Source organism: Amphiura filiformis, chromosome 12, assembly GCF_039555335.1.
Source record: "Amphiura filiformis chromosome 12, Afil_fr2py, whole genome shotgun sequence".
NCBI classification, from domain to species: Eukaryota; Metazoa; Echinodermata; class Ophiuroidea; order Amphilepidida; family Amphiuridae; genus Amphiura; species Amphiura filiformis.
The window spans coordinates 17,837,600-17,855,504 of record NC_092639.1 but is presented as its reverse complement, the minus strand read 5'-3'; the positions used below and the strand labels follow the sequence as shown (position 1 = coordinate 17,855,504).

Genomic DNA, 17,905 nt, shown 5'->3' with positions numbered 1-17,905 from the left:
ATGGCCCCCCTGCCCCCCCCCCTTTGCGCACACCACTGACATGAGCGGGGTAAACTTTGTTGAATAGTAGGCCTGCATGTACAAGATTCCAGTTGATTCTTGCCACTGAACAGACAAATTTGTGCAAGAAACATGCAATTCTCACATATGTGACCCTTTCCCATGGATGAAAGCAGGGTCAATATGTTGAATTTCGCTTTATAAATAATAGCTGTAAAACAGGATAGCCATCCTGCGGTATATGGAACATATGCAGCCCCCGTCAATGCCCAATAAGGCCTGCAACACTTTTCCTACACAAATTAATATTATGCAAATTATAAAACAAAAGTTGATAGCAAAATTAACGCTGATGTGCATGGCCTTTCAAACTGTCTGAACTTGTACTTCGAGAATGACCTCGGCTATGTGGGGGGGGGCTTGGCGAAGCCGAACAACGAGGCCGAAGGCCGAGAAGCGATAGTCATTCTTGAAGGACTAGTCTGAACTTCACAATGCAACCCTCAGGTTCAAAAAAGTTAGTCACTCCTGCTATAAATACTGGTAAATAAGCTTCAAAATGACAACAAATTTGTTTAGCACAACATAGGCCTATACCTTAAAAAATATTACAAAACTGAGTTCTTTATAAAGATTTGCACAAATCAATATCTAGATATTACTGCCAATGCCAACTTTAAAAACTTTGCACTTCTGAGACTCAAATTGATTTGTGCAAATCTAGATCTGTCCCAGAGAATTTGATGCCAGAGTTAATTTTCAAATTCACATCAAAATTTTATTTAGCACTGTGTATAATTAATAGGTTAACCCTCTGAAATCCAATTGCCTAAGCAGCATTTAGGTTGGATTATGAATTTCCTTTCTCTTGACCCAATGGCTGACCGTAAAATGGTTCACTTGATTAGTTGGAGCACCCAATTATTTTCTACAGTCTGCCATCTTCTATTTTATTCTATTCTTTCAATGAAGGCCATACTTATAAAACCTGGCTTTGTCAATTAGCTTGAGTTAGGTCCTATCAAGACCAAAGTGTGTTTCCATATATGGAAAGACCCGTTTAAGGGGGTACTACACCCCTGGCCAATTTTTTTGCCTATTTTTGCATTTTTCTCAAAAAGTATATACATTGGTGACAAGTAAGATATGTATATTATAGGGGCAAGGACTACAACTACTGCACTGAAAATTCAGGAACTCAAGGCAAGTAGTTATTGATTTATTGATCAAATATTGGTTTTCCCTCATTTTTGGCTGTAACTCCACAACTGTTGTCTGTGCTGAAATAAAATTTCCACTGCAATAGTTGTAGTCCTTGCCCCTATAATATACATATCTTACTTATCATCAATGCTCTATAATTTTTGAGAAAAATGCAAAAATAGACAAAAAATTGGCCAGGGGTGTAGTACCCCCTTAAGGAAACAAATTCTATTCCAGTTGAAAACCGTACACCCACTATGGAAGACATGACCTTAATCTCCCATACAGGGGTGTAGATTTCAAATGGAGTCACCCATTCAGGTAACCCCATGGATTTCAACTGGAATAGCCATAATGTAGAACAGGAGTCCGCAAATAGCGGCGCGTGCGCCACTTATGGCGCACCGTGGCTTCCTGAGTGGTGCGCGGTGCCGTTTAGATTTTTTTTTTAAATTAATTTTTCTTATATCAAATCAAATCAAACTTCATCCATCAGGAATATCTCCAATATTCTACATTTCAACATTAAACAATGCGATTACCATGTTATCCTTGTAAAATAGTAAAATGCACCAAATGACGTCATTTGCACCTCAAATTTTTTAAAATCAATAGCTACAGAGGGGGGACACCCCCTCTGACTCCCCCGGCGATGCTAAATCATTGAGTGGCGCATTACAGTTTTCTTTTATTTCATGTAGCGCTTCAACAAATCTATTTGAGGAAGCCTGATGTAGAAGCAGGTCAAACCACTGTGTTCCAATATCTGTGGTCAAACCATATAGTTTGTGAAGGACCCTTCATTGAAGTATATCAGTGACAAATATATTGGTAAGTAGGCCTTGTATGTACACAACATAAAGGTCTAGGATATAAGTCCCATTACCACATGGTATGTCGGCCAGCCATGTGAAGCATATGCTCGGAACCTAGTAATTAGGCACAGTTCACCTGTGACCTGGATATAAACACTCATGAATTTGCTAAAAACATAACGACATCTATGGCCACTTAAAGGAGACAGACTTTCCCATTCTTGAAAGAACATTGCTGTATTAAAGAATCTGGAATGAGCGTTTTGAGCGTTTCGACAGTATTTTTTGTGGGACATGAGAGTACATCAGACATATCGAATTGCATTCTGAATACGAAGAATGTCTTTCTGATATCAAATAATTTTCATTTGTTGAAATTCACGATATAATACAAATTTTATGACAAATTATTAAAATGTGATATTTTTCACATTTCTGATATATAAAAGTCCTCGAAGTAAATTTTATAAATCTAATGACATGTTCTTAAAGTGTATGTAGCTGGGAGAAAAAGCCGACCATCAATTGAAAATTTTGACCTTTCATATTGAAGATATGGCTTTTTTTTCCCAAAGACCTAATTTTTTTTGGTGTTTTTGGAAAAAATCCATACCTTGAATACGAAAGGTCAAAATTTTCAATTGATCGTCGGCTTTTCATCCCACCTACATACACTTTAAGTATAAATCATTAGATTTATAAAATTTTCTTCGAGTATTGTTAAATATCAAAAACATCAATTTTTAATCATTTGCCATAAAATGTGTATTACATTGCGAATTTCATAAATCAAAATTATTTGATATCAGAAGGACATTCTTCGTATTCAGAATGCAATTCGATATGCCTGATGTGCTCTAATGTCCCACAATAAATACTGTCCAAACGTTCATACCCCACCCCTTAAAGAAGTGTGTTCATTCTGGTGTCACAACTTGCTTAAATAGTCTAATATTACATAGATTTTGATAATATAACATATATAGAAATGTTCAAGGCAATATGTAACTTAACTGTCATGTGAATAGAACTTCACAAGTTGTAAACTTTTAGTGGAAAATAATCAGGCCAAAACAAACAATCGTCTGCAATATTAAATGATATTGCCCAGTCAGTCAGAATCTTTGATAACATTAAAACTTCATACTTTTTAAACAGAGACGGGGGCAGAGATCTTCCGAAGATTTACGAAAGTCTTTTTCTAGAAACACCTAAACCACCCAGCTGTGAAGAAGACAATCAGCCAGTCACAACTGCCCGAGGATGATAACAGATCGTTATCGAAAATATTTGCAAGGTAAAATGAAAATTTTCCTTCATTAGTTTCCATTGAAAGTTTTACTACTTTTGTTTATTCATACTTTTTGTAAATTTTGAATCATCCTGGAAATGGCATGAAGTGAAAACCCTGGGAATCTATCAAAGATTAAAACACAATTTACTTTTCTTAGCTCAGTTTAAGAGCATCAACCTAGTAAACCAAAGGTCCTGGGTTTGACTTTCACTTGCTACCATTCGGTCTGTCAGGCAAGAACATTGTCCCCTTTGCACAAGCGCACGAATAGCAATCAGCCTCAATGAAGGGGAACTACACATGTGCACACTGGTGTTACAAAGGTTTTTCTCAAGTGTGACGTCAGTCTGACCAAGAGAATGCTATCTTAACCCTATTCTTACGGGTACATCCTGTCAGTCCGAAACCCCGTCTGTCCGAACCACCGCTAGTCCAACTTTTTAGGGTTAGGGTTAGGTTTGATAACCCTAACCCTAACGCTAGCCCTAGCCCTAAACCTAACCTTAAACCTAACCCTAACTTAAATTCCGACTAGTGGTGGTTCGGAATGACTGTGTTTCGGACTGACGGGGAGACCCCATTCTTACTACATTATTTCCACACTAATAGCCCTTAATCTTCATTCTGTAACCAGTTAATTGCTCGTAAACCAAATAAAATGGTTAAAGGCTAAAAATATGATAACCAATTTAAGTCTAATAAGTAAAAGATGTATGGTGACATAAACCAGAATCGGGATGGAGCCGTTTCCTTGGAAGTATGATTTAGCCATTTTCCTTCTTGTATCTTATCTTCCTGATATTATCATAAACCTATCATATTTAGGAAGTTACCCTTCCATTTCCAATTTGACCTTTAACCTCTTTCTATTATCTTTCATATAACCAAAAATTATACAGTATATTTTGCAAACTTTGTAAATTCTTCCAAAACAATAATAGCAAATGTTTCAGCAAATGACACAAAGTTGGCAAAATCATGTCGGTTTGAGTAAATGCAGATAGAACCAGACAAATTGCTTAACCCCATGAGAACTGCCTGCCGATTAGTCAAAAAAAATCGGGTGAATTATTTGCAAAGCTCCATTCTGATTGGTGATTAAAGTGAAGATATCATGTAATTGACCAATCAGAGGCAATGTTAGATCGGCAGGTAGTGCTCGGGGGGTTAATAGTAATTTGACGTTTGACGCAACATCTCTGTAGGCCTTACCTGTATGCATGCGTATTGCGGCAGACTTGGCACGATTCCCGCTCTCAGCGATCAACTTGAAACGGTATGTTCCACCAGACATTAATCCTGTAATATTGAAATTGTTATCCTCAACCCATGGTCCTGGCAACATCACAACTTTCGATTCATTGGTGTTTAACAACGATAATTGATCGTGTAGTGCTCCACCTGAATGTGTGTCGCCGTCAGAGACCCATGCGAGGTTAACGCTCGACGGTGTCTGTGTTCTGATGAACGGTCTAAGTTGGTGTAAATCTGCATAAATAGAAGATATAACAAAAAGTAGTATAATCCATATATTCCACATGGTAAAGGCAGGGGGTATCACATTCCTGAGCAACGATACTACACAGCACCAAAACTGCTTATAAAATCCACAGGCTTCACAAAACTTGCATTTCAAATCATGACGAGTCTACTAAGTGATTCATTAACACAATTATACAATTGGCTCAACCGCCAGTTTTTCATAGTATACACCCTAGGATCCAAACACACAAACAACAATGCATGGCACTTGTAGTCGTGAATGACTTCACTTGGCTAGTTAGTCAGTTTGCCTTGTAAACACACACGCACATACACATGCGCTTGTTTCGTAATGCAGAGGCATATACCACATGCTCAAAGCAGGCTCTCTTCCTGTAAGCCTAATCTAATATAAACAGATTCATTACACAGTCAACTTTTCAAAGAAGTAAATTAGAACTTCGTTAACGAGTCCCGTAAACCCCAGTGAACAGGAGTTGGGAGAGCAGAGGCCATATCCTACAGTAAGATTATCACCTAATAAGTTGCTATGGGTACTACAAAGGAAATATTTGTTCATAATTACGTAGTGTGACATAAACATGACCAACAGGTCCTAGAGAATGGATTCTCTCTACACCTGCTTTGCAGATAACGAAGGAAGTTTGGGTGAAAGATGAGAAAATCGTATAATTGGGCAATTCCAATTGAAATCCATACACCCCCTAGACATGACCTTAATCTCCCACACAGGGGGTGTCGATTTCAAATGAAGTCACCCATTCAGGTAACCCAATTTGAAATTCTGTTTGGAAGATTAAAGCCATGTCTTCCTTAAGGGGTGTATGGGTTTCAACTGGAATGGCCTATTTAAATGTCATACAGGCATCCTGAAGGTTTAGAAGTAAATAAAACTGAAATAATGTTATAGAATATGTCATAGAATAAAAAAAAAGCAACTAAAATGCTGTACTTTGAAAGAAGTCAGTTAATGTCAAAATATATTTCAGAAGTTTAGATATTTAAGCTTTGTCATGATTTTCACTGATGTGATAAGAAATACTCTAGATCTTCTATACATGTTTCCTCACATCAAGTTGGTGTACCTGGCTCCCATAATCAGTTCTTCTTTACACTTTTTAAAGTCCATAAGTTTATGACTGCTCATCTTATCCAAAACAAGCCACTGCTTAGTCAAAGTTGTGAATGAATTAGTTTAAAATGGCTTTAACAAACTATTCCTTATAAGCTAAGTGACAGTGGGACTTAATTAAAAAAACTCTCAGTTGAAGACACTGATTGCGCAACGTCATCACAATTTTACATACTTTACTAAATTCTTTGCAACTAAAACAATGTCAATCATATTTGTCAATTTGCAGAATAAACATAAAGTTGGACCGCCTTTAAGAACTATAATTTCATAAACTTTTGAAAATGACCATGATGATCAAAATTTAAGTCTTTTAAATTAAGTTTTCGGTGAATTTTGCAGCCATGACTTGATTAAAATCTGCAAATCACACCACAATGTGTCTGTCAGGTGGAATGTTGAAAAACTATTCTCTGCAAAAGGGCTTTAGCATAATTTCCTTGCGATAAAATCAACCTATTTATAACGCATTTACTTATTTGCTTTGCGTTTCTGATATATGGGTTAGTTACAGCTATGTACCATTATAGATATTGGTAGGAATTATGCTGTCTCATACCCTTGTTTCAGGGAAAGGATTACGAATTCTGGCTCAAAGATTTGATGTACAAAATATTTTGTCTGCTCCACCAAATGATTAACAATTATAAACAGGCCAAGAATTATTTGATCATAACATCTCATGTCTATTTCATTAAAACACTGCAAATCACTTGCCCTGTAAGTCTAAATTGCTATCCCACCAAAATTAACCCTGATTCTTCCGGACCCTTGCATTTGAAATTTTAAGGGTCCCAGTGGCGGCGCCAGGAATTTTTTTTTTGGGGGGGGCATTAGGGGGCAAAGTGAATTTCAGGGGGGGGGGGGGCAAATCAACAAATTTTGTGCAAAATTACAGCAAAAAGTGGAAATTTTCCTAATTTTGTTTTTTTTCTGGGGGCAAGAGTTCTGACTGGGGGCATTTGCACCCCCCCCCCCCGTTGGGCTGCCACTGAAGGGTCCACGCCAATTTTCATGGGTCCAAACCCGGACCCTTGCCTTTGAAACTTCAAGAAAGAGAATTAGCTACGGCGATCACGGTATGTAGATTGTAGAAAATTGTAAACCCGGGTTGAAAACTTGAAGGGAAACTAAAATAAAAATTGTACTCGGGGAGCTGGATGTGTTACGTGAACCAAATATTCCAGTGGAACAACTAAACTAGGATTTTCTGCTCTTTGCTTGGTTAAATTTTTACGGGTCACGCTGACCCGTACCGTAGTAAATTTGCGGGTCTGCGCCTATTTTCACAGGTATTTGACGCAAGGACGCGCCTTATTTCGAACGCTGATCATGGGCCAAAATAGTGTAAAATACCAATTTTTGTCCACGCTATGCGTACACATTGTCTCAAATAATTAAGCTCAAAGACTTAATATGTACTACATATAGACTACATATTATGTAGTCTCTCTAAATAAAACTAATACAGGGTGTATCAAAATGATTGGTACCCATCAGCTTCCTTGTCTAATGAAACAAGTGCCTCTTCCAAATTCAACATTAGATCCTCTTGAAATGACTACAATTTATTGTTTTTTGACCTTTTATAACATTAATCTACAAATAAGGTGGATATTTTATTGAATTTGGATGTGGCACTCTTGGCCGGCCATACTCACTGGATATTGATGGGTACCAATCATTTTGATACACCCTGTATATGTATATATCCCACCAATAATACCAGGATGAAATGATGCAACCGGAGAATTTTTTTGTATTTGAACCTGCAATTTTTATTTTTCCCCAATCAAGAATGCTGGCTCCTGGTGGGTTCAGTCTTCACTGACAATGTGTACGCATGATGGTTCCAATTAGGGGTACATTTCAAGAAATGTCCGCAGAATTTTCGAGGACAAAAGTGTTCGCGATTGTTCAAATTAGGGGTGTTTTGGAGCAAAATTGTTCTTGAAATGAAAAATAGGGTGTATTTCTAGGACTTTCGTCCGCATTTTATGTATGTTTTACCGCTACAGTTTTTGTTTTATGTACTTTTTCTGGCCGTTTTTTAGTAGTTCCACACCTTGATTTCATGTGAAATAGGGGGTCATTTTCAAATCCTGGAACGGTCATACGTCCTACATACTGAACCCACCGGGAGCTGGCTACGCCCCTGTATAAGTTAATCTTCATGCCTGTTAATAAATTTAGTTCCTAGTCAAAACGTTTAGTACTTTATTCTTAATTTCAATGGCTTTGCTGACAAAATAATGACATAATAATACCTTGATTTACTTTGGTCATCTTCCAAGCAAATGTTCAAGGATTGGGACAACTGTAAGTTTCTGTTGAAGGGCCGGAAAAGGGTTATTCAAATATTAATCAAGTACTGCCAGAAGTAAATGCCAAATTAGACAATTCGGGTGTGGTGTTTCCATCCAAAAATATGGACACCATTATGTTCATACTGTATAACAGGTTATTTTCAAAGGGTTTAATTTTTCAAAATTTTAACTGTTCCGAACAGGTTTATGGTTTCTTTTAGTCTCGGTTTGAAACAGCTACAAATTAAAGCCTATGGGTTAAAACTATTTTTGCTGGATTCTAAATTTATGGTGCCTGTCTAACCGCAAAATGAGCAAAAATTAAACAAAAAATTCCAATCATACAGTGATTCTTAAAAAAATTATCCAAAATCAGATTTTTGTAAAAGGATAGGTGTGCTAACCTAAGGCCCCGTATCCATAGGCTGTAAGGCCCTGTATCCATAGGCTGTTCCCTTGTGGCGTGTGCCCTTGTTCCGTGTTCACTTGTTCCCATGTGACCTGCCACACAGACAACAAACCTTTTGCTTAGTGGCCGTATCCATAGGTTGTCTGTATGGCAGGTCACATGGGAACAAGTGAACACGGAACAAGGGCACACGCCACAAGGGAACAGCCTATGGATAATGGGCCTACGGGGTACAAATGACCACACGGGATGTGCATAAACATGTATCTCATTTTCTGCCAATTGGTTTATCAATAACCCCTTTTTTTCTAGGCCAATTTTGGTTAAGAGTCAGACATTTTTTCAAGATTTTCCCGTTTTTTCCAGAAAAATAGCCAAATTTGTAGCTAAAATTTTTGAAATTTAGCAAACATTCTGGGAATTGCATATATATTTTAACTATGGGTCCAAATTTCTTTAAAAATTGGTATATGGATGAGTCCGCTTTCAAATTCTCAGCAGCACATCGCTATACCCAAACCAAACATGAGTATCCCCCTAGTCCTAACATGCACTGCTGCTTTTTAAATTTTGGAATGAAAGCTATTCATATGAATTTAAAATATTTTGTATGCATTTACAAGGATCACTGATAATGAATTTAAGTCTGCAATTATATCTTACAAATTGATACATAATTGAATAGGAGGAGCACTGTCTACTACATTTAAATATAGGGGGCCTAGGAAGTGATCAACCAATTGATTATTAGCACTACATTTAAATCAAAATTAATAACCGTCTGATTAGCAGTTTAGCACCTGATAGCTATCTGTACAAAATTGGTCATGTTAAGTTTGATTAGCACCTTTCCCTGTAACTTAAGCTGTGTTCACATTGTCGGACGCACGACCGGCGGAACTGGTCTTCACAAGTTGCTAGGAATAGCGGTATGCGCTGCCAGGAGTAGTGTGAATAATGGTGGGCGTAAGTTCTGCCAGGCGTACGTCCAATAATTCATGAGAAGCGAGCTAGGTGCATTAGTGCCAATCCGGCTTGAAACATGGGGGGACAATCAGCTTGAATTGTCAAAAAGAGGCTGAAAAGAACAAAAATTTGCCATTTTGCCGAAAGGTGGAGGGGACACGTCCTCCCTGCCCCCCGCCCTGATTGACGCCCATGAGTAGGTGTAATCTATGCTGGGCATATGTTGCAAATTATGTGAACGCTGCTACGCCTCTACGCCTGGCACCCGGTGTAAGTTTGACCTTTTTTTGGTAGGAACCAATAATTACATTTAGCGTGGTTGAAAAAGGTCACAGACACCGGAAGTGGCAGCCGATGTTTACGCCTACCAGAAATGAATGCTGGAATTGGTCGGCGTAGTGTTAGGAGTAGATGGGTGTGGACACATGGTAGGAGTAGGGAAAATGTTTGTAGAAATTTTATCAATGTTACCATAAGTTTACGACAGGTTTAACTCAAAATGTGAACACGACTATATATAACAGAAAAGTCACGCCCAATCGTAAGTATCAAGTATTTTGGGTTTTTACTGGGGGAAACAGGGGGAGCAAGAGTTATGACTGGGGTGAATTCCCCCCCCCCCTCCGATGGACCCTCCCTGGCGCCGCCACTGCATTGTAGCTTGTTACAGTATAAGTGACTTCCAGTTTGGGGAATATGTGATACATGTACGATCAAATGGTAACAACCAAAACTAGTATTTTTCCTTAGCAATTTGCAAAATTGCTAAGGTCTGTTTCTGTCAAGTTCTTTGTTTCTTTCTTTCTTTCTTTCTTTCTTTCTGTCAATCTTATAATGAGCCACAGTAGCCATATGCTTTGATCCATGTTGACCATAGTTGGTCATTAGGACCATTGGGTGGGGGACAAATTAAACATGGTCAACTTCAGGTCAAAGGTCATCCACTTCTGGTCAATGGCCAAAAACGTGATTTCACTAAAAATGCTACTTCTTCCACAAATTATACAGCACGATGATGGCACTTGGGTACATGCATCAGCTATACCCAGTGTCTAAAAGTTATTGTCCAGAATTGGGGTCAAAGGTCATTAAGGGGATACTTCCGGTATATGACCAAATACCCTAAAATGTTGCTGCTGTCGCAAATATATATGGTACAACAATGTTACTTGGTCATCAGGACCAATAGCTGGTGGCACAAATGTCACGTGACCAACTCAAGGTCAAAGGTTATGGAAAGGTCATTATGGCCGAAAATGTTATTTCCTGTTTTTTTTACTAAAACTGCTACTCCTTACACGATTTACACAGTAATACTTGACACATGCATTAGCCTTGAGGTCAAAGGTCATACGAAGGTCATTATGGCTGATGTGATTTTCTGTTCTGTTACTAAAAATGCTAAGTCATTCCACAAATTATAATATAGCATGATAACATTACACATTGTATTCATCCATTGGGGTCAAAGGTCATTGGGGTCAAAGGTCATGCAGATATAACTTCCGGTATGTAGAAAAATACCTTAGGAAGTCGCACTAAATAGCGCATGACCAAAGTTGCACAGAAATATTTACATGAATATTGAACAATTTTGGTTAACAAAATGATTTCACAACTATGGAAAATAATTATGTAATATAATTAATAATTATAAGGCCAAATAAAAAAAATAAACATGTTTCATGTACCCTCCCGCTTCCTTTTTTGAGGTTTCTTCAATTATATATTTATTCAGTTATAACTTTTCAAAAAATATATCTAGGAAGCAGAAATATTTCTATAGCCTTGCTAATATACAAGAAACACTTTGGAAGGTTTTATGAAAATTAGAGGAGCCGGCCTATATCCTCAGAACAAAAATAAAAAGAGGCCTCCTCTTTTCCAGGCATTATTGTGTATGCTAAAACAGCTCAAATTATGGGTATTCACACCGATTTTGCCATGAAAATATAAAATAAAAAGCCCCCTCTTCCTCCTTTTTTACAAAAACCCGGACTTGAAACATGTTTTTTATTTTACTTGGCCTAATTATATGATACTATAAACTTTTGTTGTAGTTATACATGTATATTCCAATGAATTACACCAAACTGCTGGACCTTTTGAACTCACATATGCTATAGGTGAGCTAACAAATTAACCTTGCTCCCATTGTCCCTATGGTCAATTTCAAATTACAGTGCATTTCAAAAAAGACCTCTCAGTAAAATCAGCATATTATACTTCTGCTGGCTGTTTATGCCTTAATACATCCATGCATGCTAGATAGCTAGCTGGGCTAATTAGCCATAGGCCTAGTTAATTAGCTATTGCTAAGGTCGCGTATACGTGTATGCGCAATTAGCTCTAGTTCTACTTAATTTCTTTGGGGTTTTTTTTATTTATGAAAAGCCGTTTTTCAGAGATGTTTCTAATTTCTGCAGAGCTGCTTTTCAAATGAGACATCAGTCAACACTTGATCACATCTACAAATCAAGGTTTAGATATGTTGAAAGTACATATGTCTTATAACACCATGAAGCTTACACCCAAGATCAAGATCAGGCTAGTACCCAGAATTTTTTTGTGGGGCGCGCGTGCAGATTTTCCAAATGCAGATCTTTTCAAGAGAAATCTTCATTCTGGCACAAAGTAGACCTTTATCCCCTCTGCAATTGATATTTGTATCCTATTTTTTAACAAATTTCACTTTTTTGGCCCAAATTTGCTATTTATTATGCACAAAGCAGACCTTTTAAAGATATGTGGGGGTGCATTTCTAGGAATGTCTAGGAATATCTGCACTGCAATGCTGTTCGTATTTTCCCACAGGGCATTCACTAAAAATGGGTGAGGGAATCTGCAGTCACATTGACCCCCATTTTTCAACTACCTTTCACCCAATGATTGGACCAATAACCCCCTGTTTTGTTTTACTGTCACCAAAAGACCTCCTTTCACCAGAATTGTGAAGAACATTTTTGATAATCTCTCATTGAATTACCGTTATTTCTCTAAAATTCACAAATTTCGCTATTTTTCTTCAAATTTCTGCAAAAATTGCAAATTCTGATGACTTTTTGGAAATTTTGTATAAAGGTTTTATCAATTTTTACATTTGGACCATCTTACAGATGGTGGTAAAATTTTCCTCAGTCTCACAGAAAGACCACCATTTTTTAGCCTTCTCACCCATGACCCCATTTTTTGTCAAATTTCTCACCAAAAGACCCTTAGTTTTGAACTTGACTGGTGTCCGCACATCCCCGTCACTTCCAAAGTCAAGTGCCCCCGGCTTACAAGCTGCCACTCAATAACAAATACATGAATATATCTCATAAATGTGTGTATAGACGGTACGAATCCCACAAGCCAAGTCATGGTCAGGATTTGGTTGGCCATTACTGGGTCCCCGCTGCACCAAACTGGTGTTTTGACCGCACAATTGTGCGAATAAAAGCCGCCTAACGCCTAGAGAAGATGCAAGGACGAGGAGGGTTAATAGATTAATATATACAAAAGGGATGATTCCGCATGTAAAAGGCAATATACCATGTACTATAAGCTGTGTGTTTTGTGTCGTATACTTTCATCATTCTTTTGTCTATGTGTGTTTTCGCCGCAGGTGTAAAACGGGTGTTGGAATGCAGTTTTAAAATCCCGCCAAGGCCTAATCTTTCACATTTTGGGTGCATTGTAGCTGACGAGGACTCAGTTACGGCTGCCAGTGAGGTGTAGGAATGCGTGAAATGGGATTCGTCTATAGGATCATTCAAAAATCACAAAATTAAAAGGAAACAATGTAAAATTGCAACCTTTTGAATACAAACTTTTTTTCAAAGTAACAAGAAATGACTCACAATGTTTGAATTTGTTCCACACGTATTCTGTCAATACAATTACCCGATATGTTGTAATGTGTGGACAAGCCAATTATAGCCTAGTATTTCCAGGGGCACAAGCTTCCTTAGTTAACTCTGTCTTGTTGCATGCATGCAATGTCCAATATAGGTCTACTCTTTGAGGACAATGTCTAGAAAACTATTAAAATTTGATGAAATTCAGGTTTTTTGATCAAATCTAAATCAAACGAGTATGAGTATACTAACTCCAAATTGGTACATTAATTCTTGACATTAAAGGCTAGTTCAGACAGGAGCTAATACCTCCATGTTACCATAACACGGAGGTAGTTTGAGGTCATCATTTAAAGGGGGGTAACCCTATTGGTTTTGGATATGGATTGTCTTTAAAATTACATAATAATATCAAATATCGCCTCCTTTATGCTGCTTTGTGAAAAAACGAGAGCATTTTCAGCGTAAATGTGAATAAATAGCCAAATTTGCAATCCAATACCTTGGTATACGTGAATTGCATTCTGGGCAGGCAATGACGAATGCTGACATGCTGTACAATGCCCGGCCCGTATTGAACGGAAATTTTTTTTTTTCGTACCGTTTCAGAAAAAAAGGAAACAAAATATATTTCCCTTGCAATATGTACATTTCAAATGAATATAAAAAAGTTTGGGTAAAATGGAGAGGAAAAAAAACCTTCCGAGACCGGGTTTTGAACCGGTACCTCTCGGTAAAAAACAAACGCGCTAGTCAATTGAGCTATTTAGCACCCCACGCTTACTGTTGCTGTTTTTATAACTATATACGGCGCACCGTCTCCTCAGCAGTTAGTGTGGTTCACAGAATGTGTATGACGCGAAACCAAAGTAGCTGTTGCGGTGACTGATATTTCGTTCATAATTCCCTCCCAGAAATCCAAAGTATTTACCATTGTTTACAAACTGGTATACCTGTAAAACCGCCGTGATTCATGATTTCTCCGAAATACATCGACTTGGAGCGTCAAATTTCAGGATAGTAATGAGAAAAATAGTATCTATTATGTGATACCAAAACCTCATCAACAATGAAAAAAATCGGGGATGATGCTGTCGATCGGGTTACGGACCTTTAAATGATACTGTTTTAATAGTGGCAGTCTCAGTCTCGCTTGGTGTGCTACCACAGAGATTTCTCAGTGACAAATGTTTTGTTTTAAGCGTGTTTTTTTGTATTCATTTATACCACAATATATTTCAGAAATAATACAAACTCAACTCTAAGCTCATCTGAACAAGATCTGAACTAGATGAGAATGCCTTGACCAACTCATTTAGCACTTCTCTGATTTAACATTACTAATGGTGCAATGTTATATGTGTCCTTGAGCACGGGTCATTTTTGAAATGGGGCAAGCACTTTGTGGCAGGTCAAAATGCGGGGAAGCCATTTTTTAGCACACAATCTTTGAGGCACCTTGTCATGTTACACAGTAAAATTATCTTACCAAATGGTATGAAAATGTTCAAATCATTAGACAAAATTATTTTTTCCCTACAATTGCAACAGCTATCAAGATCCTAAGAAACCAATTCAATAGGATCATACATGAATCACTTAAGTAGAAAAGGTTCTTTTTCAGATCGAAGTATTAAGTCACTCAATTACCGAACTTTCTATCAAAAATCTTGATCACCCTGTTGTGGTAATCAAGAATGCGTATCAATGCGTGTAATTTGAGGGGGCTTTGGGGCAAGAGCCCCCAGGTTAAAAGCAGGGGGAGACCAAAAGGAAGGACTGGCAGAAAAATCAGGGTGGCAAAAAAGAATTATTAGGCAGAAAAATTGAAAAAATAAAAAATGTTGTTTTTTTGTTTTTAGATTCCTAGTGCCTATCATCCTTTTTTTTTTTTTTGCTCTTCACTTTTTCAAACCATCTAAAAAAATATTGTGTCAATCAAATCTAAAGACTTGTACAAAGTCCAATCTCATTTTATATATTCTAATCTTTGGAAAATACATGTTTCATTATATAACCAATAATTTAATTAAAGTAACACAAAAAAGTGAAATTTATAGCAAAATTTCAGCATATACTCAAGATTTTAAATGCTTAGGACCCCAAGCCTTTGATTTTTTTGACTCGATTGTCAGAAAACATGCCGAAAATGCATGTGTTTGACTCTTTTTTTTTCCAAGAAATTAGTAAAAAAGAATATATGTCTTAAAAATATTGTCTTTAGGTAGCATATCAGGGACTATCCATGCAAATTATGAAACATGATCTTCATCCGTGGCATTGTCTTTTTAAAGACATTTCTTGTTGTGAATTTAGAACAGGGGAGTGCAAATATGGCAAATGGCACAGTTGGTCCAGTACCTGATGTTAACCAGAGTTTGCATGCATTAGCAGGGGAAAACGAATCATGACTAATACATGAAATTGTAATGTTTTACTTTATCCTATATATATCTTAAGCCATATTATATAAATAATGTTTGAAATGACATGCTCATCTGTTTTCTTTCATTTGACGTCAGATCAACTTGTTCTATATACATCATGGATTGAAAGAATTAGATTGAAAGAATTAGGTTGAAAGAAAATAAACTGAATTGTACACTTCAATCAACATAATTTATATGATTTGTAATGCACTTTGGATGATTTTATAAGGTACTGCATAGTTTACTGTTATTATATTATTTGCACATTCTGAGTGCACAAGCACAGAATAGCCATAATTAGTTGACACAAGTATTCAAAGTTGACTAAATCACAAAATTCATTATTTGAAGACTGCCCCTTTTCAACAGATAATAAGCTGACATCGCCTATCTGCTAATGTTAAACTTTGGTGGCTCTGAAAAGAGCCGTTCACTGAAGACCGTCGCTTATCAACAGAGATAAGTGGTGGCTCTGAAAAGAGCCATTCACTGAAAATTGCCCTTTCAAACAAACAGGCCTTGCCCATCTGCTGATGTAAAAGGTTTGGTGGCTCTGAAAAAAACCGTTCACTGAAGAATACCCCTTGCTAACTGAGGACAAGCAGACCCTGCCTATCTGCTAATGTAAAAGGTTTTGGTGGCTCTGAAAAGAGCTGTTCACTGAATACCGCCTTTGTTAACAGAGAACAAGCAGACCTCGCTTACCTTTCTGATACAACTGCAGAAAGTTTGCAATAAATGGGTTTCCCCTTACCTCTTTGTGTGATAATTACCGTATTCATCCGAGTATAGTCCCACGTTCGAGTATAGTCCCACCCCCATTTTTCAAAAATTCCAGAAATTGTAAAAAAAAAAAAAAAATTTTTTTTATTTTTTTAATTTTTTTTAGGTTAAATATAAATTATTTTAAAATCTAGGTCTAGGTCCAGGGACACTCCAAAACAAAAAAAAAAAAAATAAAAACTAAACATTTTTTTTTTTTTTTTTTTTTTGAAATTGAGTATAATCCCACCCCAACTGTGAAAAATTTTCACCTAAAAAATGGGTGGGACTATACTCGGACCAATACGGTAAATAAATAGGCTGCCCCTTGCCTATGAGGTCAATGATCATACAGGCTGAAGTCAGATGATCATTTAACATCAAATGATTGGTGTTTCCTTTTTTTTACACATTTGGCCAAAAAAATGTGATTTTTTTCCTAAAACTTTTTCTAACATTTTCAAACAAAGAATGTTTCTTATTTTAGTAAACTTTGGCTTCCTCTTAAAATTCATATCCTCCCCATAAAACTCACTTTATGTTATCGTGTTAATCTCAATTTTTTTAATCACAACAGATTCTAGTGCAAAAAGTGTAGTTGGCACACTTGCTCAAAACAATTCAACTGCAAGTCATACCAATACCAACATAGCTTTGTTCAACATTGAAAAATTCAGTACCACCTGCACCCGGGATAGACGATCATCATCACTGAATTCCACTCATACCGACACATGCAATGTCTTTACTTGTTTAGGGGCAAATTTCAAACCAATTGCTCGCTTAGGCTATTTTTATAATGTCTCTCCATGTTTAGGGGCAAATTTCAAACCAATTCCTTGCTTCAGGTGTTTTATTTAATTAATGCTCTCCGTGCTAGCCATCAGTGGCGTAGCCAGTGGGGGGGGGGCGCCAGTACCCGTGTGAAGAGAGTTAAAATCCTTGTTTAGGGTTAGTTTGACAAAATTTTGACATCCTCGCTTAGGGTCATTTTTTAAAGTCAATTCACGCAGATGCTTACAACTTTAATACACGAAAAATCAGAGCGTGGGCAGATTCACCAAAAGACAGAAAAAGTGTGCCAACATTTTTTTTCCACGCTTGCAGCTTATCTTAAATTCTTTTTTCTTTTCAGTCCTTATGGTAATATGTTGCTTTTCAGGTCTGTATGACTTGGTTAAACCGTAAATAGAACATGTTTCCAGTAATTACATCTGGACACATGATGCACCAGGTACTCTGTAACG

The 17,905-nt window shown here is 37.2% G+C and overlaps 1 protein-coding gene across 1 annotated transcript in view; it reads right to left on the bottom strand.

The window, feature by feature from the left end:
* The window catches only part of LOC140166678 (fibronectin-like), a 174,121-nt gene that overhangs the window by 58,448 nt on the left and 97,768 nt on the right, over positions 1-17,905 (bottom strand). The window contains exon 6 of the mRNA XM_072190176.1: positions 4,525-4,800. Within this exon, the coding sequence (XP_072046277.1) occupies positions 4,525-4,800 (276 nt within the window). The remainder of the gene's footprint in view (positions 1-4,524; positions 4,801-17,905) is intronic.